Consider the following 24,960-nt stretch of genomic DNA (forward strand, 5'->3'; position numbering starts at 1 on the left):
TTTGAATGTTTCCACAGTGAGGACACTTGACAAATGCGTTTAATCAACTTTATTCACCAAAGGTGTCAAACACAATTTAAACGCATGTGGGACATTACACGCTATTAGCATCTACTGGACATAAACATTTGTGCAAAGATTACAGAGTCACAAATAACAATGTACGTGGTTATTAGTTGTGTGATTAAAAAAAAAATTTAACTGCTGGGAGATGATTGCAAAAAAAGAAAAGCCGTCGTGACGTTAGCTTGCTAGCTGGCTAGCCGGCAAGGGAGACTGCGCGAAGCTTGTGTGGCGGGGGGCTGAGCGTGCCACCCACCATCGGGGTCAAGTCCAGCTGGTCCTCTGGGACACCTGGGGGAGGCCGGAAGCGGAAGTGCTGCAGCAGCGTGACGAAGAAGACAAAGAGCTCCATGCGGGCCAGGCTCTCTCCCAGGCAAACCCTGCGACCTGCAGCGCAGCAAGTAGAGGGCCATGCCATCAGCCAACCATTATTGGTTTATTTTTAAGAATATTCAAACTACTCTCTATACATAACATAAAACAACGTCAAGTTCTGCCTAGCAACAAGTGACGGCGCAAGTCTCCCGTTTGCCGCACCTGCCGAGAAGGGCATGAAGGCGTCGTGCTTGACGAACTTTCCGTCCTTGTTCAGAAAATGTTGGGGATGGAAGGAGTGTGGCTTCTCCCACACGCTGTCGTCGTGCAGGACGGACGTCAGGAGAGGGTACACTGTCGTGCCCTGGGGGAGAGGAGGGAGGCATTTTTAGCGGCGGTGGGGTGTAACCAACAACAAATATTCGGTCATGGTACTTTTTCAGGTATCTCTACTTCAGTATTCAATGCTCAGACCATTTTTTAACTCGATACATTTGAAAATGAATCTGCGCTGACCTCTATTTTTTGTTGTCCTATCATTGAATCTGGGATCTTGTTAAAAATTCATTTCAAATTATTACTTTTTTTTTTTTTTACTTGAGTACAGTACATTTCAGAATCTGTGTTTTTTTTACTTTAGACTGTCTAAAGCAGATTAAGGGACTGAGTTGAGTTGATATTCACCATTTTAGTTTTCCTGTTTGCTTTTGAGGGGTAAGGGGGCATCAAAAAACGCATTTGAGCATCTGGCATGAGTCGCCTCACCACCGCTGCATTAGAAGTTGATCACTTTTGTTCCTGTCGGTGGCTATCATGCACAATTGCAACACACACTTAGCTAGCTAGCTATGCCAATGCTTCCCTTCAGACTGCTGTTGTGGTTGCTTTAGAGCGCCTCGTTGTCAGCTGCAAGGGCACACAAGCGCTCATCATGCAGAAAGATGAAATGAGATTTTCTCCCCCCCCTAAAGTAAGACTTAACTACTAACAAGTTGACCCGGCTTTGGCCTGGTGTGACCGCTTTAGAGCGCCTCATTGTTGCAGTGTGTAAAAGCCCAGCTGAAAATTATTCCACCACTGTAGGCTTTAAAACGATATCTTTTAGCAGCTCAAACTATGGGTAGGCATAAGAAAGGTGTGTTGTATTTGTTTGAGAGTTAACAATGGAGCGGGGCTGGTTTCAGCGGACATGCCCGCAGCGTTTGGGAAGAGAGAAGGGCTTAATTTTTTAAACATTATCAAGCCTTATTTTATATATTTGGCAATCTTTTTAACTGTTTACAATTTGGCAGGGTTTGTTCAAACACTCATGACTGGTCACATGGTGAAAATTTTGAAGGCGTGCCCACTTTCACTTTACTTCGTGTGAGGACTTTTGGCACCTCTGTATTTTCCATTTTGCTGACCTTCTTGATGAAGTAGCCGTGGAAGGTCACGTCCTGGCTGGTCCGGTGAGGGAGCGCCATGGGAATGATGTTGGCCAGCCTCTGCGTCTCATGGATGACGGCGTCGGTGTAGGGCAAGTTCTTGCGGTCCTCCACCTGGACCTGACGATCTCCGATCACTTGGTTCAGCTCCTCTCGGACCTTCTCTGCGGGTTCACAAAAAAGAGCGGGGTAAGTGTAACTCACTTTGTAACAAAGTAGACGGTACTTGATCATCTGCGTGTCGTTCCGTCTTTCTACTTTCAATTGGCAATCAAACAACCCAACGTGTAAAGTGACAGATTATTGAGTTGTTTACTTTTTTTTTTTTAATCCAACACAAACATGGGAGGAACACCTGATTTTCCTAATGTCACGGTGCCCTCAAGTGCTTAGCAGCTGTGATCTGCTCAACGGGTAGGAGCTCTTAATCTTGAAATTATTACTGCGGAGGAGAGAAAAGGAAAAGAAGGAGGCAAAGCAGAACATGAAACAGACAAGCCGTGGTTTGAGTTAGTGGTTCAAGAAAAGTCCCAAATCAAACTGATAGCCAAGTGGACAAAGAAGGATGCAAGTCCCTCTGTGGACAAACTTCAAGAATACCACTGACTAGTTATGTACATGCTCATGTTATGATGCTCATATGTTTTAAATGTTTAAATGTCATGTTAGCCTGGCGATTAGCTTAGTCGTTAGCTAAATTTTGCCACATTTTAGGGGGTCCAAGTGTGATTTTTTTTTAACACCATTCAGGACATGACCCTAGCAATTAGCTCAACATGCTAATGATAACGTAAAATGTCAACCTCAAGTACCATGTGTTCTATAAATGTGTTGACATGGAGCCAAACTAGCAACCTTAGCCTAGCTTAGCATAGTTTAAAGTGTGCTTGAGCAATGTGGTCATTTTGTTGGGGGGGAATAAAGGCCTACTTCTTAGCTCGACGAGAAAACAAATTAATATGTTATAATGTGATAAAGTTTGGTTTGATGTAATACATTTAATCTGATAATTTGATAAATTATCAGGCTCAAATGGGATCAGTTTTATTTCTGCATTTGCCAAAAGAAAAACAACCCCAATTCCTTCCAGTTCAGCTCACTAGTCCACCCCTTTTATGGGTATGTTTGTCTTATAAAACTTAAATGAATAAAAATAATTTAAAAAAACGATTTAACAGTTTATAGTTGGCGTGGCTAGTGACTTTGATAAGACGCAAAAATGTCCGCCCGTGAGCTGAACCAGAAGGAGCTGCTTTGGTTTATTAGCGGTAAAGATAATGGATGATGGAAGTCAAACTTGTCCCGTTTTCACACATTAAAACATGAAACTGTGAAATAAATAACGGTGTAAGCTTCCGCAATTTCACGCATTGATGGCATGACTGTTGGCTTTCGAGGTTTTCAAGCTGGTTTCATGACCTCAATCCAAAGACGCTATATGGAGGAAGAGAACCTGCCGTGTGAGTTACGCAGGGACTTCGCTTGGTGCTGTTGGCCTTTTTAGAGTGAAGTGAATCAGGCAAAACTTCAAACAAGTCAACATTCGGTTTGGGGCTGAGATTAAAAAAACAACAACCAATGCAGAGGTGGCACACTGTTCTTGTTACCTTGTATGTGGGGATACTTGGCCATGAGGAGGAGCGCCCATCTGAGCGTAGTGGAGGTGGTTTCTGTGCCGGCAGCAAACAGGTTGGAGACGGTCATGAGAAGGTTCGCATTGTGGAAGTGACCCACATCCCCGGTGTCCTGCGCAAACACGCACAAATGGAAGCGGAACATCGGCGGCGTCGGGGTGGAAAATCATTCACTGGACTTTGCGAATTGTCAAGTTAGGTTGCGCTGCGCCACCTCCTGCTGCTGCTGTCTGAGGAGGAAAGCGTCCACCAAGCCTCGGCTGCTCTGCGGGTTGAAAGTCTCCTTCAGAGCCTGGATCAGTTCCGTGGCCTGCTTTCGGTTGGCCTTTCCCAGATTGTGGAGCTCCTCCCTGGCCGAGGAGAACCACTTGCCGAGCCACGGGAACATGTTGTACAACTGAGGAAGAGCAACATTTTGACGCAGGACTTGAATCGATCTGGCCTGCGTAAATATCACGTTGTGTGGAAAAGGACGGCACTCTACCCACCAGCAAAGATGGGCCGCCCACGATTTGAATGCTTCTGCTGGTGCGTTGCACCATGGCGGTGAAGGCGGGGTCGTCGTACCGGAACCTGCTGCCAAACACCAGCGAGCAGATGATATTGGATACGGCGTAGTTGACCGGCTGCTGCGTGTCGAACGCTTCCCCTGAAACCAGAACCGGTACCGTCAAAGAAAACAGTTGAAGTAGGAGTGGCTTCCATACCACTTTTCATCAGACAGAAAGGAGCATTCGCTCCTGAGTCGTCACCGATACCAAACACCGATACCACAAATACTTTTGATCCATAAAATGAAAAAATAAGCCAATGACAGAATAAGTTCTTGATTTCTTTTTGCTCTCATTAGCAATTTTACTGAACCACAAAGTGAAACTGCAAAGACAAAATTTGAGAAATTATAGGAACATACAAGTTCAAAAAGTAGGCAACGGGTGAATGCACTGAGCTCCTCTGTGTTGCATGTGCGTCACCTCTGAAATTCCTGAAGACTTCCAAGAGGTGCTGACATTCGTCGATGATCTTGTCCTCGCACGCCTTCTTTCCCATCCCAAAGTCTCTCAGGTTGGTCAAAGTGAAGCGTCGCATCTCCTTCCACGACTCTCCGTTGTTCCACAGGACACCTCGGGTGAGCCACACGAGGTCACGCATTCACTTCCTGCGCTGGTCGTGCACTCGATCGTTGCAGTGTTGCTTACCGTGCTCTAGCTTGACCTCCTTGGCGGTATTCAGAGGTTCTCGTTCTCCAAATTCTTCAGCGTGCTGGATCAGGGCCTCTTTCACTGTCTTATATCCGGCCAGAACCACCACCTTATTGGGGCCCATGTGGAAGGTGAACACCGGACCGTACTTCTTGGACATCTTGGACCAAAGAGGTGAAAGTGCGCGCCAGAGTGAACAAAAAAAAACAACAAAGCAAACAGTTCGTTGTTGCTATTTTTATTTATTTATTTTTAACTTTGGAAGGACACCAAAAGGGTGCAACCCGGGCTACAGTCCCAAAGTGCACAAATAAAGTTCCAGGCTCATTATCGAGCATCACGAAAGAAGCCTCTTCCGGCATAAATTGCGTTTCAAAATAAACGCCGTGTTCGAAATTGTTTACTACTTGATATAGTGGACTAAAATGTCCACTGAAAATCCCAAAGCAGTGACTCGGGAAAGGGTGAATGGTAACGAACGCCTTCATTCGCAACGCTCCGATCTAGCGCGTAATTAAATGTCGTCCGCGGGGAACATTCGAGGACGCTCACCTGCAGGAGGGTCTGGTGCGGTCCGTTCAGGTTGAGCTGGAGCAGGTTCCCGAGCAGCGGCAGCGGCCTGGGACCTGGGGGCTCCTGTCCCCCGGACTCCGGCGACCTGGAGGCCGACGACCAGGCCATGTAGCCGACGAGCAGCACCAGCGCGGAAGCGAGCACGTAGCTGGAGCTCAGCGGCAAGAAGGCGACCGAAACGTCCATGTTTACGAGGCTGAAAAGAACGCCCCCGAGCTGCTCTGTGGGCGCGTGACAGCTCGGTAAGTCACTGCGGTCAGACGAGCTTCCACTCGCAAAGTTTCATGTCAGGCCAGCCCTCCACTCGCAAAGTCCAACCCACATCGGGGCGGGACGCGACGGGAGCTCAAGTCGAAAACGTCCCCAAAGTTCTGCGTCGTTCGTTTTGGAAACGGAAGTGTGGACTAAACACAAGTGAATCAATAACACGATGAAGTACTTTTGGTGTCCTCACCAGAAATGGCCAAACGCGCTCACAAGATTTGTCCACGACTTTGTCGCGTCCCCCACACTGCTCTGACGAATAATACGGTGTCCATCCATCCATCCATCCGTCCGTTTTCAACATTCCTTATCCTGAAGAGGGTATTCGCGGGTAGCTGCTTGAGCCTAACCCAGCTGACTTCGGGCGGAAGACAGACGACACCCTGAACTGGTCGCCAGTCAGTTCACAGGGCTCATATGGTGACAAACGATCATGCACACCCACATTCACACCGTCACTGAGTGGGACCCCATCCCCGCTGCCCGCACACAAGTTCGGCTTGTGTGTCACGACACCATTAGTGACCGAATATGGTGTGTGTGGAGGAATTGGTGACATGCCTAACACCCCCCCCCCCCCCGTTCCCCAACATGGTTGCATTGTCCTAAAACTGTCGTATCAAGTCATTTTTTTGGATTAATTTGAAAAAATAAAAAACACAAATTTCACTCCATAATATTTATGAATACATATCGCAACTCTGAAAATTTTCAAGAATGATAAGTTCTGCCCCTTCTGGTGCATGTGTGTGATTTGGCCACAAGGTGACAGTATAATACACAGATGTCAAAGTCAAGGCCCGGGGGCCAGATCTGGCCCACCACATCATTTTATGTGGCCCGCGAAAGCAAATCATATGTGTCAACATCCATGACCCTTGCTTAAATCTGGACTGAAATTTCAAATCGTCATATGGAATAAATAACTGTGACATTTTGCGATAACTTTGTCACCCGGTTTACACTCACTTGAACAATAATTGAACAAATATTTTGACCGATTTCCAAATCTAGTGAGACAGTTTATTTTTTATTTTTTGTTTGTGTACAAGTATACGATGTGATGATTAAACATTTTCACTGTCGTAACGGCCCTCCGGGGAAGTCGTAATTCCAAAGTGGCCCGCGAAAAAAAGGAGTTTGACACCCCTGGTATAATACAATATTGCTGACAAATGATGAGTTTATTGTAACGCAGTTTTTGGCAGAGGATACAAATATGCCTGAGCGGATTGATCTCGTCTGTCTCCATGTGTTGCTGCACTGATTGTGGTCAAATATAAAGCTGTCACATGGATACTATTCTTCAGCCTGTGGCATTTCCGATTATGTGTTAGCATTTAACTTAGCTTAGCTTAGCATAACATTTCTGCCTTTCATAACTTCACTTTGGAAATCAAATCATCTTTTTCAGGTGAAACTGTGGCGCTCACATGCAGTCCAGCGCTCTGAGCTTGTGCGCGGTCGGACTGAGCGTGAAGCCAACGCGGGGAGTCAAGTCCAGGCTGTCCTCGGACACCCCCGGGGGAGGTTGGAAGCGGAAATGCTGAAGCAGTGTGACGAAGAAGATGAAGAGTTCCATGCGGGCCAGGCTCTCTCCCAGACAAGCCCTGCGACCTGCAAGCGCAATCAGTAAATAGCGCGGCCGTGAGCAAAATTTTTCCATCATGTGTCGTTTCCCCACCTGCAGAGAAAGGCATAAAGGCGTCGTTCTTGACAAGCTTCCCATCCTTATCTAGAAAGTGGTCGGGGTGGAAGGAATACGGCTTTTCCCATTCGCTCTCGTCATGGAGGACGGACGTCAGGAGGACGTAGACGGTGGTGTTCTGCGCAACAGTAATCTCGAGAGAAAGTTCCAGTCCTGAGAAAAGGGTTTAGTGTACCAGTCTTACCTTCTTGATAAAGTATCCTCGGAAGGTGACATCCTGGCTGGTCCGGTGAGGGAGGGCTATGGGTGCGATGTTGGCCAGCCTCTGCGTCTCGTGGATGACGGCGTCGGTGAAGGGCAGGTTCTTGCGGTCCTCCACCCGGACTTGACGATCTCCGATCACCCTGCACACCTCCTCATGGACCTTGTCTTTGTGGGTGAGCCAGGCCTTTAGGCTATGATGCAGAAGACTTGAGGTCTTTTTTTTCTGGTCTTACCTTGGATGTCAGGATACTTGGCCATGAGAAGCAAGGACCACCTGAGCGTAGCAGCCGTGGTGTCGGTGCCGGCGGCAAAGAGGTTCTGAACTGTCCACATCAGGTTTTCGTCATGGAAGTGACTGTTGGTGATCCCGCTCTCCTGAACGCACCAATAGACCAGCCATTAAGCAAAAGACGTTTAAAAAGTTGCCAAAAGGCACCTGAAGGACTTTCAGACCACGAGATACCAAATTCTTGGGTCTGACGAGACAATCGTTGAAGTCTTTGGTGTGAATGCGAGTCGCCACGTGATCACCTTTTCCAGATTAATCTGGACTGAGGGGAAAATGAATGCTGTCATTTTCAGAAGCATACTCGATGAAAACCTGTTCAGGTGCATTCTTCACCTCAGACTGACCTGAAGGTTTATCTTTTTCGCAGTTTTATCAGCCCTACGCACACAACTAGATAGGAAAGGAGTGGCTTCAGGATAACACTGTGAATGACCGGTACATGACTCAAATCTGATTGAATATCTTTTCCTCTGACCTGCACAACTTTTGGGGGATTTACCTTGTACAGTAGCATTTATTTTCCGGACTATAAAGTGCACCTAAAACGATTCCATTTTCTCAAAAGCCGACAGTGTGCCTTACAATCCGGGGCGCCTTCTATATGGATCAATATTCTGATTTCTTGGACGTAGTATTTTTAAATGTTATGGCTGCAGCAGTTGTGACATCTCGATATAAATAAAGCTGTATTGTGTTGTATTGTATTGTATTCCCTTTAGCGTAGCTCCATCTAGTGGTGTGCCCAATATATGAAAATAGGTTTAAAATGGGCCATTCATTGAAGGTGCGCCTAATACTCCGAAGCGTCTTATCGTGCGTAAAATACGATAGTTGTTTCAGTTTGACCGGTGCAACTTTTAAGGCATTTCACGCTAGTCCTTTTTTTAAACTATGCCACTTCAGTCTTTGCACCTCCAGCTCTTGCTTGCGGATGAAGAAGGCATCCACCAGGCTTCTGGGCAAAAGCGAATTGAGGCTTTCCCTGAGTTGGCTGAACATTTCCAGAGTCGTCTTTGTGTAATCAGCCGTCAATCGGAAGAATTCCTTGTTCTGTGGCAGCCACTTGCCAAGCCACGGGGACAAGTTGAACACCTGGGGAAGGAAGTTTGACCGTCACGCTAAAAGATTGCTATTGGAATGAGGGGCGATACCGTGAACGCCGATTTGACACATGTGACTCTATGTTCCAGATGCATGAAAAATTTGAATGATGATTTCAGAACCTGGGCAGAAGGTGAGCCTGCCAGCTGGATTTTCCGATTCGTTCCGTCCACCATGGCGTTGAACTCGGGATCATCGTAGTTGAACCTGTCCCCGTAGACGATGGAGGTGATGATGTTGGAGACCGCGTAGTTGATTGGCTGCGTGGTGTCGAAGGCATTGCCTAGAATACAAAATCATAAAAAAGAAAACAATTTTGACGTGTACTTTGAGATCCTTATCTGGAAATTGCGGATGTCATCCATACGTCTTCAACCCGCTTGTCTGTCCTTTTATTTATTTTTATTTATTTTATGTATTTATTTTTTATTATTATTTTTATTTATTTTATTTTATGTATTTATTTTTTATTTTTATTATTTATTTATTATTATTTATTTATGTATTGATTAATGACAACTCTCCGCATGACATGCAGTCCACTTCTTCAATTTAACTTCACTTCATGTGACCTGTCCGTCGTTTGTCAAGATGCAATCGACGACTGTTGGAAAACGTGTAGCCGTAGTGTCCCGTTAAACAGAAAGCCTTACCTTTGAGGTTCCTGATGACTTCCAAGAGGTACTGACACTCCTCGATGATCTTTTCTTCGCACGCCTTCTTTCCCATCCCAAAGTCTTTCAGGTTGGTCAAAGCAAAGCGTCGCATCTCCTTCCACGAGTCTCCGTTGCTCCATATGACACCTCGGGGTGGGAAAATCAACTTCCATCATGATGAGCGATGCTCCAGAAGGTGATTTCGCCTGACTCACCGTGTCCGTCGTTGTACTGGCTCACGATGCGTAAGATATCTCTGTCCCCAAACTCCTCCGCGTAGTTGACCAGAGCTTCCTTCACCACCTTGTAGCCGGCCAGGACCACAACCTTCTTGGAGCCCAGGTAGACCCTGAACACCGGCCCGTACTTCTTGGACATCTGAGGATGTGGTAGACATCCCTCAATGTCAAATTGGGTTTGTTTGACTGTTTCCAGCAGAGGTGGGAGTAAGAATTTGGTATATTGGGCTTTCAGGTGGACATTGTGAATTTCTTTTATGTATCTGACCTTCCGGAAATTTTTGAATACCAGTTGTTCATTTTATTCGCACACTTTTTGCACATGCTGTTTGACAAGGAACTGAAATGCAAAATTCATGTTATTAAATTCTTAGCCAGTTTTGTGATTTTCAAACATAAACATGCAACACTTGTCAAATTATGAAATTCATGTCAAAACCGAGTGCAGCATCATGAATTCCATATCAAGCTCAAGCCCGGTTTCTCATAAAGTTTAGCCAAGCGAGTCTTCAAATTGGCAATTCAGTCCAAATAACCCGAGTCAAGTCATGTGACTCGAGTCCCCCGCCTCCGCTCTTTCTAAACACAAGGAGAAGGCGTTTGAATGCTGTGGACCTCCACGAGGGTGTTGTAGGGTCTCTTGAGGTCCAGCTGCAAGAGATTCCCAAGCAGAGGCAGCGGTCTCGGGCCCGGAGGCTCGTTGGAGTTTTCCTGCGGGATCCACGCGGAAGAGAGCGCATAGACCAGCAGCAGGACGCCGGCCGCCGCCAGCAGAGTTGCCAAGACGCCGCCGGACTGAATAGGGAGATCCAGGATTCCCATTTGTGGTCTGATGAAGGGCGAAGCTGCACGACAACAACAACGACACTGAAATGTTGAGACGTGAAACTTGACACTGTGGATAGAAAACGTAGGAGGAGGAGAAAGATGGGGGCTGGGCTCGTCGATCAGGTTTTGTGGCCCACATTTAGGTTCAAAGTTTTGCGTCCCCGTCGTCGTCAGGGTGTTCACGCATGGAGCTCCGGTTTGACTTTGACGTCTGACAAATGCTGTACTCTTCTCTTCTCGTCTTCGTCATGCAAAATAACATTTTTTCCAAAGTAAAAAGAGACGTGATTTTTTTTCAGGTGGTACATTATAAAAATTACATGAAAAAAAGCTGCTCAAAGTAATTATACAGTCGTGAAAATTCTGCAGCAACTGTGATTTCAGTTCTTTTTAATACACTTTATATCCAGCAGGGGTAGCTATAATGCAAGTGAAGGCGAGTCATCATCAGAGATAAAACGCCACTTTGCAGCATACAGTACGTAAATGCTTTTTCGTGCACTTTTATGCACCCAACTTTTTATGCTGAAATCGATGCAGTTGAGTTGCATGTGTGCAATTTCCCTTCTTATTGAATTTTATTGTTTTTATTTTATTTATTTAAAAATATATTTTTCTGATATTTGTTTAGAACTCTGTGTTGTAATCAAAGTTAGTCAAATTAACAGATGTGACAAAGTGCATCAGTATCCTTTTCATATTGCAGTCAAGACTTGTTACGCCTCACACCTCCACCAATCGGAGAGCAGCGTCGGACAGCGATTTCCCCCTCCGTCCCGCCCCTCATTGTTGGCTCGACCAATGGGAAACCAGCCACCAGCACAGGTTACGAGCGACTTGGCAACAGTAAGGAGCGAGTCGCATCGTTGCTTCTTCTTCACTGGCGGTTTAATCTTGTGGGAAACTGGCGAGGGGGCACTTGAATCAACATGACGCCGGGTTTGCGAAGGAGGTGCCGGGGAGGCCGCTGACGGCGGGAAAGGCTAACAAGAGGTAATTTATTTCCCCGTTTGAGAGGCAATAGGGGCCCGCGGTGAAATAAGATAAGTGTACGCGAGCGAGGGAGTCAAACCAAGGATGTCCGGCAGGGATTTTCAAAGTTCAACCACTCACTGCTAGATTTTGATGCCTTAAGTTTATTGACGGTCTGATGTGATTGAATGCATGATTATTATAAATATTTAATTTGTTCGTTAGTAATTTGGTCTTTGTCGATTATCCAAATCGTATATTTGTAGGCTATGAGGGCTTTACGCTGAAGTGAATTGTACGCTATTTCCGGTGGTAGAAGAAATGTAATCGCGATTTTGACAACAGTTGGATGTAAAGGGATGAAGTTGCAAAGGCTCGCAACACCAAAGCAAGACAAAACTAAACAGGAGCGCAACTGAGGGTTTTTTTAGTTGCATTTTTGAATCTTTTAACACAGTTATGACCATTACGTCTTTTTCAACGTCTTTTTCGTGACGCCGGCGCACGATGTGGTGAGTTTGAATTGACGACGTTTCAACGGATGTCCTAAAGAAAAGAAAAAAGAACAACGACAACAAAATGAAATAATGTTGCAGTCATGCTACAAAAAATGCTCCACGTTTACGGAATGCTTGTTGTTTATCAGATTACTTAAAAAGAAAGAGAGAAGCATCTCTGTATCAGAGTTCCAGTGACCAGACGTCGCTTTCTGGGGGGACCTTTGACGTCATCGTCACAGTTGCAGTGTTGGACCACTTGTCGACCCCCATTTCTATTTTTAAATAGTTTAGCTCTTTTGCCAGTCAGTTCTCACGTGATTTGACGATTTTACTTCGTTTTCTGTAGATTAGAGGCTCCTAGTTTGAAGTTTTCATGTTGTATTCAAGTGTTGTGTGAGACATCGGAAAATGTGTTTGTTGTGTTGTTGATATTTACTCTTGCTCTTGCTACGTTTTTCAGCATGTTCTCAGCGAAGCAAGGCGCAGTCAGGAGGATGTTCCCGTAGCGGGACTCGTCCGTCATCCTCCTCTTCCTTGTCCCCCCCCCATGACCGGCCCTGACCCCCCGAACCGGTCGGCAGCCCGCTCGGCCAAGCTGAGCCGGCACGGACGCTCCAAAAGCTCCAGTGCCCACTGCCTGCTGCGCCGGGCTGCCTGCGAGGATTCGAGCGAAGGCAGCAGCCCCAACCGCGAGGAAGAGGAGAAGGATGGAGGACTGCTCTTCCACGTCAACCGCGCCGGCTTCCCCATCGAGGGGGCCACCTGGGAGAGGATGTGGGCCCACGTGGCCGCCGTGCACCCCGAGGGCCAGGAGATGGTGGACGCCATACGCAACGCTGCCTACCTGCCTAAGGTAAGATTGACAGCCAACCCTTGTTTGTTGCGTGGGAATAGAGGGCTGCGTCCTTTTAGCAATTACCCACAATGCACTACCGGCGGCCATATTGGAGGGCTGTTATAAACAAGACACTACGAATATAATTCGAAGTCATATAATTTGTATATGGCTTGTTTATAACAGCCCTCCAATATGGCCGCCGGTATTGCATTGTGGGTAATTGCTAAAAGGACGCAGCCCTCTACAAAAAAAATCTGCACTATACTGAGACTGCAAAGAAACACTTTTTCGTGAGTCATTGCAGTGATTTGCGAGACAGCTTGCCTAGCCAATGAAAAGTGGACTTGACCAATTTAAATATTGGTGGCACAAAACGAGTGACCGATTTAAACGTCCGCGCCAGCAAATATGTCCAGAAGGAAGTTGAGGCATTTGTTTTCCCAACTTTGGTTCACACATGAGAACATGCGCACAAACAGCACAGCAACAAGAAGAGGAAGAACAAGCGCAAGCATTTTTTTCCTTGCCAACCGCACATTCCAAATCATTCAAAAACAATCATCCATTATGAGAGTACTAATGCTCTGAGGAGTTGTACATCACCCACAGACAGGAGGAGAAGCGCGCCGACACACACACACACACACACACACACGTTGCCGTTGCCACCGCTTGCCACCGCTGCAGCGGCCTCCATCTTGTCAATCCCAAAAGCCGTCTGTGACCTTTCTGGACGTGACAATCTGTGTGAAAATTTGACCACAAGACAATAGTTTCTAACAGGAATGTGACATCTCCCCAAATATTGACACCACTTCAAATGGTCTTCAGTGTTAACAAAAACATGAGTTGGAATTGTTATTTTTGTTCAGCTCTTTGACTTTGGTCATTTGTAAATCCTTGATCATGTAAAATATTCGCATGTGATCTTTTTTCCCCGCGCTCGCTCGCAAGCCTTCGCAGTGGTGATGATATTTCGTGTCGCGCAGCGGTGTTCTCTCACTCGCGCCGCCTTCGTGGCCTAAATTACACAAAGAAAATAATCCCTCCAATACAATCTGGCCAGCGGATAATCTCCGGACGCCAGCAGGACTTTGAATGGGCGTGGCACGCACCGGCCCGCTTGATACGGGATGCTCGTCCCGTTGTTTCATCGTCAGGGAGGTCTCGATCGCGCTTTCTGTTTTCCTCTTTGAGCGCAGAGAGGCGGGATTAAGAGGAGGAAGAGGGCGGACAAAACAGGAAGGGAGACAATTTAATTGTGGGGCTGATGCAGCTGGCCTGGCAGGAAGCGTGATTCAACACTCGCGGCGTCATTGACTTCAGGTTTGCACATGCAAAAGAAAAAAAATGCAAAATGAGAGGCGATGGGAAGAATGCGTCTCTTTTGTTTGTGTAAACACTTTCTGAAATGCCAGAAACATCAACCACGGGGACTTGGAGTTTCTCTTTCGGTCGATCACGTGATATGAGACATGAAATAACTAACGGCTCTCATTTCTCTCCCTTGGCAGCATCACGTCCCCCCGCTGCCCACCTTCAAGCCGGCAATGTCGGTGCCAGACTGGCTTGTGGTGGTCCAGAATTTCATGAAGGCTCTGCAGTATCCTTATTTGGTGTGTGTGTGTGTGGGGGGTGCGGGGGGTGTCGCAGCTTCCATTCTACACACAAACAGCAGGCGATCGCTTCATAACTGCTTCCGCCAGATATAACCACACGGGCACGCAGTTCTTCGAGATCAAGAAGAACAGGCCTCTCTGTGGGTTAGTCACATTTCCCATTGTTGTTGGTGGTGGTGGGGAGGGGAGGGGTGGAGGGGGGGTATAAACATATCAACATGTCATATGTCACATGGCGCGAGGTTAAAAGTCGAGTTTCCTGACTGCTGTGGTGATGTGATTCAGAGTACACCGGGAACTTAAATTGGAGTGCATGTTCACGCAGTGAGAATTTTTCGGTTTTGTTTCTTTTAACAAAAAGGTATGAATTATAATTAGACTGCCTAAGATGGGAATTTAACGCTTTCAGGGACAGTGGTTGCTACAGTGGACGGCTTATCATGTACAGTGAAAACTCCTCTACAACGAAATCATCTTTGCAGCAAGAAATTTTTCACAACAGTGGGATTTTCACTGTAGCAAATTTGTATGAGCATACACTTATTTGACACTTCATATAGTCAGTGTAGAAAGAAAAAAAGGTAAAGAAATTGTGAAATTTACGATGGGCATTCACTTTCACTTCCATCAATTTCTTGGATCATGTCTTTTATTTTGCATGAAGATTTTTTCACACTAGGAGGTAATGTCGCCCTTGTAGGTTTCGTTGCAGAGGAGTTTCACTGTAATCAGGTCACAGGGTGCATGAAAGGTTTACGAAGTAAAGGGAAGAAAATAGTTTAATAAAATACCCTTCCTGTTGTTTGCATGCAGAATTAAGCACTGCAACTTTTTCGCTCAGAATTCTCATAATGTGACAAGTTCTCTTTCTTTCTTTTTTTTTGGGTTGTCAAATTACCAGTCCTGCTAAACATTTTTGGGGTTGTCCTTTTCAAGCGGTAATTTGTAAAATGACAGTGAGTGTTCTGAGTTTAAAAAAAATCATAAAGGTCTAAAAATTGTGCTGTTAAAGATCAAACTTGTAATTTTTGTCACTAGAAAATTAATTTCTTAAATTTGGGAAAACAGACCACAGGGCGGATTTTGAGTCCCAAAATACAAGGGGTGTCCCAAAGGTTTCGGCCCTGGACAACATAATGACCCTGGAGTTGATTTGATATGTTCCATCGATGCTGCGGTTGCACAAAGTCCGTCCCGGAAGCAGGTTTTGATCGCAGCATGTCGCACATCTTCATCAGAACCAAAATATTGACCACCAGGTTCATGTCACAGTCTGGGGACCGAGACCAAGTCCGATGGGGCCAAATGTGCCGAGGAGGGAGGTTGAGGAAAGGGTCCGCTATCCAGACTCGCCCACAGTCCTCATTGAAAGCTGGTTGAACAGCTTCCGAAACCAAACACCACGTCCAAGTTCCCGCCGACATTGAAAAGTACTGGCGCGTTGATCGCTGGTGATTGAGCAGCACCAATATTCGGGCCTCTCCGCTGTAGCCAACACAAATCAAGATGGCATCCGTGTGAATTTCTTTTCAAGGGTGAGGCCGGACGCTTTTGGGACGCCCCTCGTAAGTGATACTTGGAAGATTTGAGTTGTAGCGTCGTTTCGTATTGAGAGCGTTGTTTCACGATACAAGCGTCAGTTTTTTTTTTTTTCCAGGTTAATGGAGACGGCGCGGGAGATGGTGCGAGAGTCTCTGCCAATCAAATGTCTGGAAGCCGTCATCCTGGGCATGTATCCTTTTTCACAGCAACAGCTGCGGCGCTTTTGCCTCGCCCTAATTGGATGCTTGACCCCCAACTGAACCCAGAGACCCCTTTCTCCATCTGAACAAACTGTCCCCCAATTAACACCCACACCCACATGCACACACGCACAAATGGGTCGCAGGTTTTGTGTGCATGTGAAAACTAGCTGACGAGTTGCTGCTGCACTCGAACGCGCCACGCCAGCGCCGCCATCCTCTGCTGTTCTTGCCCAACCTTGTTGCCAGGCAACAAGAGCTCACTTCAAAGTTCCCCACTGCCGCCCCTCGCTCCCCTTTACCGGCGCGCGCGAACACACGCGCGTGCACACGTAGCTTCGTTGTCTTATATTCGCAAAGGTTGAGTTGTAATCATCGCCCATTTGCAGCTGAGAATGGATTTTTATTTGCCTGGCTGTAGACAGCAAGTAAAAAAAAAAAACATCAATTAAAGACAGACTACAAATTGTACAATAATGTAGTCATAAATAACTGGACAAAATCTTCTCGAATCCGCATCCTTCAATCAATTCAGGATGGCGTGAGCTTGCCCATATTTGGCACTGATTGCTAAGGAACGCAGCAGGAAATTGCCTGGTACCTTTTCGTGCTGGTAAGGATGGAAGAGAACCGAACAGAAAGTCCCTACAGAGGAAGACAAGACGTGATCCACGTGAGGTGCGGCTTTGAGGTGGAACGGTCAAGATAACCCACTCGAGGGTTTAGGTCTTGGTTTTGGGGCCACGGCGTGGTACGTTTTGAGTCCAAAATATTTCCTTGTTACGAGTTACCCATAACTTTAACAACTCTTTCGAACTGCCTCTTCCTTTACTACTCCTTGACGAATTGTGGACACGTGACGTTAGAGTAGCATCAAATATTTTCAGCTAATTAAAACATACAAACATGAAAAAAAAAACACTCCGTGTGTAGCAGTTGGATTGCACTGCATTCAGCCGGCATGACAAATGACGCACATCGAACTATTGTCTCACTCGCTTCGCCGTGTTGATTAATTGCATTCTTTGATTGTATTTGGATTGTCTTCACATTCATTCTTTAAATATATTCCGTAGCCTCAAGGCAGACAGATTTGCGTCACATTTTAAACAATGTTCTACCATCTCTGCTCAAAAAAAAAATTCATTTTGGTTTGATTGTCACCAAAATAAAAGAAAAGCCATGCGCACACACATGCACAGGTGCATTTTTTTTTCATGCCTGACGGTCCAATGCAGTTGGATGCACAGTCTCGCTTCACTTCTGTCAGTGGCAACATCAGGCTCTCTCACAGGCTCTGTCTCACTGTCTGCCTTGATGTTATTCGTCTGTGTTGTGCGGGATTAGGGTGTAATGCTCCCCCTCCCCGCTCTTCATTTTCTACTATTGACTCATGGTAATGGAGTGGAATACACATTCCAGCAACTCAGGTTCTAAATAAGATTCACTGTCACGGGCAACTGTTGAGGGCTTGTTTGCTTGTGTGCTGGAACCAACTGAACCAAGGTTCATAATTAGCTGGAAGTGAAGTGGCTTGAATGTGCCCCCCCCCCCCCCCCCGTGAAATTGATTTGAAACGCTACTATGCATATGCAATGAAAGGTTATAAAAAAGGTTGATACGGCGCAGTGGAGTCCGAAAAGGCCTATCATGTACTGTACTGTACTGTTGTTGCTCAGAAACAAAGGGAAAATGCTGTCCAAACACTGCACAGTGTATCTTTATTCACAGTAGCCTCTTCAAATTGCTTATGTTAAAACGGGAAAAGAAGCGGTTCACCGAAGTCACGTTTGTTTCGCGTTATTTGTATTTTTCAACCGTAATGTTAATCGGGAAAAAAAAAAGGAGGCAGGCCCCAGCGAGAATTGAACTCGCGACCCCTGGTTTACAAGACCAGTGCTCTAACCACTGAGCTATGAGGCCACATGCCTCCCAGAGCGCACTCTTCATTATACCACTACTCACCAGATAGATGGGCTATTTCGCCTCTGAAAGTAACGTGACCCCCTCCGAGCGAAATGTATAAAAGTGTGATTTTCTTTTTCCGGCTGTGTCACTGTCCCATGACGAGTCCGCGAGCTGCTTCCATAAACGGGCCATTCATGAGTCACGACACGGATATTAGCATTTTCACTTCAGCTGCTTTAACACTTTTGCAGATCCATTACGATTAGAAAAGCAAGAAAGGAAAAAAAAGCGATTGGATTCTTCCAGTTGGCACTGGTTTGCTTTGTTTGCAACTCCGACAACGCTAGATGACGTCACTCACACCAGACACAGATGGCTCGCTTTATCCCGCGATAATTGCAAAACGCGCGAGAATTGCACTTCTTTCAAAACAGGATGTCAAGACAGATAGATAGATTTCTTAACATTCAAAATAAAACGACTACAAAATATACACAACTAGATTGATGACATTCAAAAAGGTTAAAAAAAATACCAAGGTAGAAAAGACAACTCAATTTTATTCACTCACAAAGTGATTTACAAAAGTACAAATTGGACATATAAAAATGAAGCCAGTTCAAACAATAAATGAATCAACTCAAAACAGTAAAGACAACAAAACACCAAAACAATAGAGTCAAAAGCCCAAAAATAAAAAAGTGATTTAAGACGAATTTTAGAGTTGGCTTGCTAACGTTTCATTCCAAAGGAAGAGACCGAAAAAATCTCCCATCACCTCTGAGGCTCCGCTTAGTTCTCGATATCTCCAATGGTGTCTAGTCTGCCTGGCAAGTCCATATTTTATTTAAAATCGGTGTTAGACTGTTTCAATTTGTTGATTTGGAGTGACATGACATTGGCAGCATTTGACAATTTGCCTTGCTACTGCTGAACTTTGTTGGCTGTACGCAGCGATGCAAATTTGATTGTGAAGGCAAATCCTTACATGGCTGCGTCCAGCTACCTGACCAACGGCCTGACGTCGCTGGAGCGCTTCCCCATCAGCTTCAAGACGCAGTTCTCGGGCCACTGTTTCCACCACGTGGTCCTGGGCGTCTACTGCAACGGACGCTACGGCTCGTTGGGCATGAGCCGGCGCTCGGACCTCATGGACAAGCCGCTCAACCACCGCACGCTCGGTGAGCTGGTGGACGACTTTGAGAGCTCCTACAAGCGATACCAGCACAGCCTCAAGAAGGCACGTCTTTAAATTGTCACGTGTTCAAAAATTTTAAAAATGATTTCAACTATAAGTATGTGCGCTTTTTGGGTGTTCAGGTGAAGATCGGCCTGTACGTCCCTCACGACCCTCACGTGTGCCAGGCCATCGAGTGGAAGTACCTGGTCCTCAACGCAACCAAGATGGCCGCTCCGGAGATGAGGCGCGAGCTGGAGAAACACGGGCGAGACATGAGGATGAAGGTACGCGTGCACACATCGTGCGCGCCAAGTTTTGCGAGATGACTGACCTACATAACTTATGACATGCAGCCAACTCCATGCGGCGTTATTTGACACCCGCCATCCTGACACGCACACGCTTAGCCAGCACTAGCACGACAGCGTAGGCTGTTTAGGGCTTTGCTGTGATCGCCGCTCAGTCCCGAAGTTTTCTTTTTTTTAACCCTTTGAGGGACAGCGGTTACCACAGTCGACAGCTTATCACATTATCAGGTTACATGATTTGTGCATGAAAGGGTTAAATATACTTCAGGGTTTATAGGTCCTAGTTGTATTTTTGTCAGCTTTGCCATGTTGGGATTGGCTAAGGCTAGCATTAATTCATGTTTGCGTCGTTAAAAGAAACAAAAAAGCTGGCAAAAAGTGGGCAAGTGTGCAATATTCTTTTTTGGGAGAGTTACCAATGGAGTTTCAACGCAACTAACTCATCAGTCGCGAAAAGCACAAGATGAGAATCCATTCGAATGCCACTCGCTAAAGTCCACATGAGTGTAGCGTTCTGCTGCGGGTCCATATCTTGACATGCTATGGCACCGCCCTTCTCTTCTGGAATACTGTGACCAAAAGTACCGTATTGGCCCGAATATAAGACGGTGTTTTTTGCATTGAAATAAGACTGAAAAAGTGGGGGTCGTCTTATATTCGGGGTCTAGACATTATACCCATTCACGACGCTAGATGGCGCCAGATATCATTGAAGCGAATGCTGAACTTGACTCCCCAGGCCAAAGTGAACCCCTGTCACGAAGAATAAAAATTAAAATAGTGGTAGCACGAATCAGAAAAATAAAAAATAGCATTAACAAGGAAAAGAGAAGAAAATAATAGAAGAAATTACAGAAAATGGAGAAACGTAGCGACAATCTGGAGAAAAGTGGGTCGAAGATCGGCCAGGTTAACCGGCAGCTGAGGAGAAGTTATGATGTCATTTTCATTTAAAAAAAACAGAAGCCATTCATTTACAAATGTGATTGCACTTTAGCTTACATATTTAAATGTTCAGATATTAAGATTTGAATGAGGCAAAATAACATGCTTTTTCTCTCAAATATATTGTTATAATCATTTTTTTCAGATGTACTCTAATTATTTTCTGTATAAAAATTAATTTGGTGTTCAAAAAGTCTTTTTTTCAAACTTGAGTCTTGAAAAAGAGGGGGTCGTCTTATAATCAGGGCCGTCTTATATTCAGGCCAATACGGTAAGTGGTTGAGAAAATTTCTGTTTCAAAAAGGAGACACTCGGCCAGCGGCCTCAACCAGAAGGAATTGCTTCATTTTCTTTTGATGAATGCGTGCGGAAGTGAAATTTGGCACCTTTAAACATGGTGAATTTGTTACATTGACATGTGACATTCGTTTTATCCAGGTGTGAAATTTGTCACGTTAACTCTCACTTGAGTACAGTTTGTGGCTACTCGAACACACGCACGCACGAGTGCCACTAATCGAAACCGACAACGGCGAGCTGCAGCTGTTCACACAGTGCCAGAAAAAGCCGTCACGCATCCCTGTTAAGTCGGCACTTTTTTGTCACCTGCTGACTCCTTAATGCCCACACACGCACACAAACACGAGTGCTACTTTGTGTGTGCTTTGATTGATCTGGACAGCGAACGGTCACTGTGACTTTTTTGATTTCAGATCCTGAAGTCGTCAAGCGCTCAGTCTCCCATCAAGGAGCGAAGTCGCGGCAAGTCGCTCTCGCCGCGCCGCCACCGGCAGGGCGGCAGCCCACAACGGCGACTGGGGCGACGCAGGGACAAGTCGTAAGTAGGACACGGCATCGTGCAAAATAAAACGGCCGCGCATTGCTGCGTGTGTGTGTGAGAAATAATGTGGAAATGTACGCGTGCACGAATGTGAACGTCAGCTGTGCGGCGGAGAGGAAACACGAGCCGACTTTGACAACAGCTGCCAGTCAGAGACGACGTGGCACCACCTCGCGTTACCGTGTACCGAGTAATTCGAGAAGTGCAAGGTCTAGAAAGAGTGGACAAGGACAACATTTGTGTTATAACAACAAGACCATTTTTTTTTTAAAAAGCACACGACAGCAATGTGATGTCACAAATTTTCGCGGTGAAATTGTCATTGCTTGTTCGCATGCATTCGTGTTGTCGTTATGATCAAGTTTTCAGGAAAATCATTTGTGTCGCATCTTGTCCAGGCCGGCGTGCGTGGAGGCGAAATCTCCCGAACTGAGCACACTGACTGACGGATACCAGATCCGAATTTGACTTGCGGATCCTTTCCGGACTTTCCCGGGCGTCTTCGCTTCTTGGCCTTCAGCAACGACGTCAACCGTAGCCATTCTCCTTAGACTCCGCCCACTTTGCACACAGCCAAAGGCACGTTTATGCAAAGCGTCCAATCACGGGAAACCTGCCGACGAGCTCATTTTGGCACCAGCACAAATCTCCATAGCGACCACGACGGGCGATAATCAATCGCAGAACCACTAAAGAGGAACTGGTGGATTTCAGATTCATCCTGACAATTCAAACGTCTTCAACTTTCAGACCTGTAATGTCAACTTTTTCACTCATTATTTTATTTTGTAGTAATTGACGTTTGAGTGTGATGCATTTTTGTTCCAATGAAGGCTGTTAGCACACACACACACAAAATACAGTGGAGCAAATGAACAAGTGGCCTGTTCTTAAAACCGAGATGTTTTGTATTTACAGTACATGCATCTAAAAAAAATTTTAAAAAGCGTTCCAGTGTTTTTCAAGTTGAACGCAAAAAAAAAAATCATGTGGAGTGTGCTTGCTTTTGTAGCTATGGGAAGCCCCCCACCCCCAACCCACCATTGCAACTCTTGTGATGTCATCTGACTGTTACCACGACAATGCATGTCTTCAGCAATCAATAAAATGATTTAGCTTTTTTTGTGGTGGGGGGGTTGACGAGTTACTTCATTTGGCACAAGACAGAAATTCTCCCAGCAGTTATTTGAGATGGTCAGGAAGCCTTTGAATGAGCACCCTGCTTGTGATTGCGCTTACAGTTTTCGGGAAGGTGGTTGAATGCGGTTGGTGTCAAATGGCTTTGGAAGGCGGAAAGAGCAAGGATGGCACACGCTGCCTCGGCAGCACGTCGGTTCGCCTTCACAGCCGATAAATCGGCTTTACTGTCGTCTGTGCGTGTGCGGCGGATTTGCAGAAATAATCCTTCATATTTCAGGGTTGCACTACTTGAAAGATCAACAAGCAGCAGGCACCCCATGAGGACGATGATAATGATGACGATGTGTACGTGCGTGCATGCGTGCGGTGGGTGAAGCCGATGGGGCATCCACAGCTCCACGGCCGAAAAACTTTCAGGGCCACGTGGCCCTGTCAAAAAATGATTTTTCAGGGGCAGGGACTGGAGTGTTATGGTTTCAAATTAATTGATTTCAAACAAGGGTCTTGATTTCAAATTGGAGAAAGCATTCAGCAAACATAACTGGAATCGAGCAAAAAGACTCCAAATCCCAACGGCCAAACCCGAAAGTGAAGTGCCGGCATTATTGACTCCAGCTGTAACGCAAATTACTTGGTTCAAACAAACATTCTAGTGCGACCGCACAAACCTGACGACTGTGCAAAAATAACTAAATAAAAGACACCACTGTTACAGAAAGGCTTTACACTCTATTTAAACTGCCGATCGCGAATGGAACGAACCGTGATTCAAACTAACTGTGATGCCGCTCTTTACACCTTGCACTGACTTTCACCCGTCAGTGGCAGCCCCGCCTCTCTTAAGGCGCTAGATAAAGTCATCAACATGGGTTTCCCTGGATGGATTTTGATTTCTTCATGATTTTTGCGGTCCTCTGGCCCACTTTATATCTGTGGACGAAGGATTAGAGGCTCAAATCCCTCGTTGTGTCCGAGGACCGGCAACCCAAGGCCAAGGAGTCAGCAACCCAAGGCCAAGGACTTGACTCCGAGGCCAAGGCCAAGGACCAAGGACTTGACTCCGAGGCCGAGGACCAAGGACCGCCCTTTGGTCCTCGGGCCGGTCGTTGAGGCCAAGGACCGGCTCGAGGAATACATCACTGACTAAAACAGAAAATCCAGCAAGGAAATAATAAAATAAATTCTATGATGGTGCTTGTGAACACACAACAAAGGAATTATTCTTTTTAATATCACCATAGACAATTTTGAACCAGTCCAGTCTCCGAACAGTTTGATTTTCATTTCTTATTTCTCCAACGAAAATACACAAATGGGACAACGTCTCGTCGTCTATTTTGCATACCCGAAAGTTGTCACCGACAGCATTTCTGAAAGTGGCCAGGAGATGGCGACAACGCGACGCCTGAAGACGATAAAGTGTTGTGGAAATACAGTATTAGCCAGGTTGCCTTACTTTGTGATTCACTTTCATTTTTGTGGCGTGAAATTGAAGCAATTTCTATGGCAATCCAAAGCAGTCATAATGACAGAGCACTAGGTGGCGCTAGTGCGCAAAGTACCGATCAACAAGCCGAAGAAGAAGTTTGGCTTGATTGGCAGATGTGTAGTCAAGGCTGCGGGTGAATTGGAGACAGAGGCGATTCATCAAGTGCTGAGCACCTGTGGGCAAGTTAATGACCAAATCAAGAGAATCTAGTGGAAAATGTAAACATCGGAAATTGAATTAGTCATATATCAAATGTAAAAAAAGGGAAATCATCAGGAATTGATGGTTAACAATCAAATTTTATCAACATTTTTGGACCACATCAAGGATTTGCTCCACAAGGCCTTTTCATTCTGTGCACCCAAATATTACCATATTTGACCATTAATCACCCAGAAATGAATGCGATTACATTTGAGCGTTATGAATTTCGACTAATTCAATTTGCGAATGATGCGATTTTATTTTTAAAAGACAAATCAACAATTAAAAAGGCGAATCCTTCGCTCCATTCATCTTGAAGTGTACCATACTCGTCATCTTTTTTTGCTTTTCGCCATTTTATTCATCGAAGGATTAGCTTTGAGCTAATGACCGAGCGGGCTGATTCAAAAGGGGGCGTTTACCTGTTACCCAGAAATGGCCAATGTAGGCCAGTATCCTCCAATTAAAATTGCTCCTGCCGCCAACTGCAGCCCTGTATAGAACTTGAGCAGTGAAAAATCGATGGACTAAACAAGTGAGAATATTTTGTTCTATCTGCGAGCCAGATGCAATCATCAAAAGAGCCACATCTGGCTCGTGAGCCATAGGTTCCCAACCCCTGCTATGGGGGCTACCTGGTGGTCGACTGGTTAGTACGGCAAAGACAAGCTATTTGCACGGTAACGTAAATTCAAATGGAAACAAAGCGCTTGTTTGACAAATTGCCGAAAGTGCAACGACTCTTCAAACACCAATAAAAACAACACCGCA

General features: G+C 45.7%; 3 protein-coding genes and 1 non-coding gene across 5 annotated transcripts; 1 reads left to right on the plus strand and 3 right to left on the minus strand.

Moving 5' to 3' along the window:
* Window positions 1–34: 34 nt before the first annotated feature.
* Window positions 35–5,520, minus strand: LOC147188004 (cytochrome P450 2K1-like). The gene is made up of 9 exons (XM_086099777.1): window positions 5,194–5,520; window positions 4,639–4,801; window positions 4,414–4,563; window positions 3,928–4,088; window positions 3,654–3,836; window positions 3,413–3,551; window positions 1,785–1,969; window positions 601–742; window positions 35–450 (listed from the first exon to the last, which is right to left on the minus strand). Exons 1-9 carry the CDS (start codon window positions 5,398–5,400, stop codon window positions 260–262), a joined length of 1,521 nt encoding a protein of 506 aa, XP_085955903.1. The 5' UTR covers window positions 5,401–5,520; the 3' UTR covers window positions 35–259.
* Window positions 5,521–6,643: 1,123 nt separating this feature from the next.
* Window positions 6,644–10,586, minus strand: LOC147188005 (cytochrome P450 2K1-like). Its single transcript, XM_086099778.1, has 9 exons — window positions 10,291–10,586; window positions 9,652–9,814; window positions 9,434–9,583; window positions 8,903–9,063; window positions 8,592–8,771; window positions 7,624–7,765; window positions 7,371–7,555; window positions 7,163–7,304; window positions 6,644–7,095 (listed from the first exon to the last, which is right to left on the minus strand). The coding sequence occupies exons 1-9, from the start codon at window positions 10,495–10,497 to the stop codon at window positions 6,908–6,910; spliced, it is 1,518 nt and encodes a 505-aa protein (XP_085955904.1). The 5' UTR covers window positions 10,498–10,586; the 3' UTR covers window positions 6,644–6,907.
* Window positions 10,587–10,666: 80 nt separating this feature from the next.
* On the plus strand, window positions 10,667–22,477 carry vash2 (vasohibin 2). Of its 2 annotated transcripts, XM_086099779.1 has the most exons (10): window positions 10,667–10,981; window positions 11,210–11,496; window positions 12,436–12,828; window positions 14,328–14,416; window positions 14,520–14,576; window positions 16,090–16,164; window positions 19,085–19,322; window positions 19,403–19,546; window positions 21,229–21,353; window positions 21,755–22,477. In XM_086099779.1, the coding sequence occupies exons 3-10, from the start codon at window positions 12,523–12,525 to the stop codon at window positions 21,822–21,824; spliced, it is 1,104 nt and encodes a 367-aa protein (XP_085955905.1). In that variant the 5' UTR covers window positions 10,667–10,981; window positions 11,210–11,496; window positions 12,436–12,522; the 3' UTR covers window positions 21,825–22,477. The 2 variants fall into 2 exon arrangements, with proteins under 2 accessions (XP_085955905.1, XP_085955906.1); XM_086099780.1 differs by lacking the exons at window positions 10,667–10,981; window positions 11,210–11,496 and adding an exon at window positions 11,828–11,987.
* Window positions 18,025–18,097, minus strand: trnat-ugu (transfer RNA threonine (anticodon UGU)). The gene has a single exon. It is a non-coding gene; the product is annotated as a tRNA-Thr (tRNA).
* Window positions 22,478–24,960: the final 2,483 nt, after the last annotated feature.

Source organism: Hippocampus guttulatus, chromosome 20, assembly GCF_054856545.1.
Source record: "Hippocampus guttulatus isolate MCC_2025c chromosome 20, RoL_Hgut_1.0, whole genome shotgun sequence".
Lineage (NCBI taxonomy): Eukaryota > Metazoa > Chordata > Actinopteri > Syngnathiformes > Syngnathidae > Hippocampus > Hippocampus guttulatus.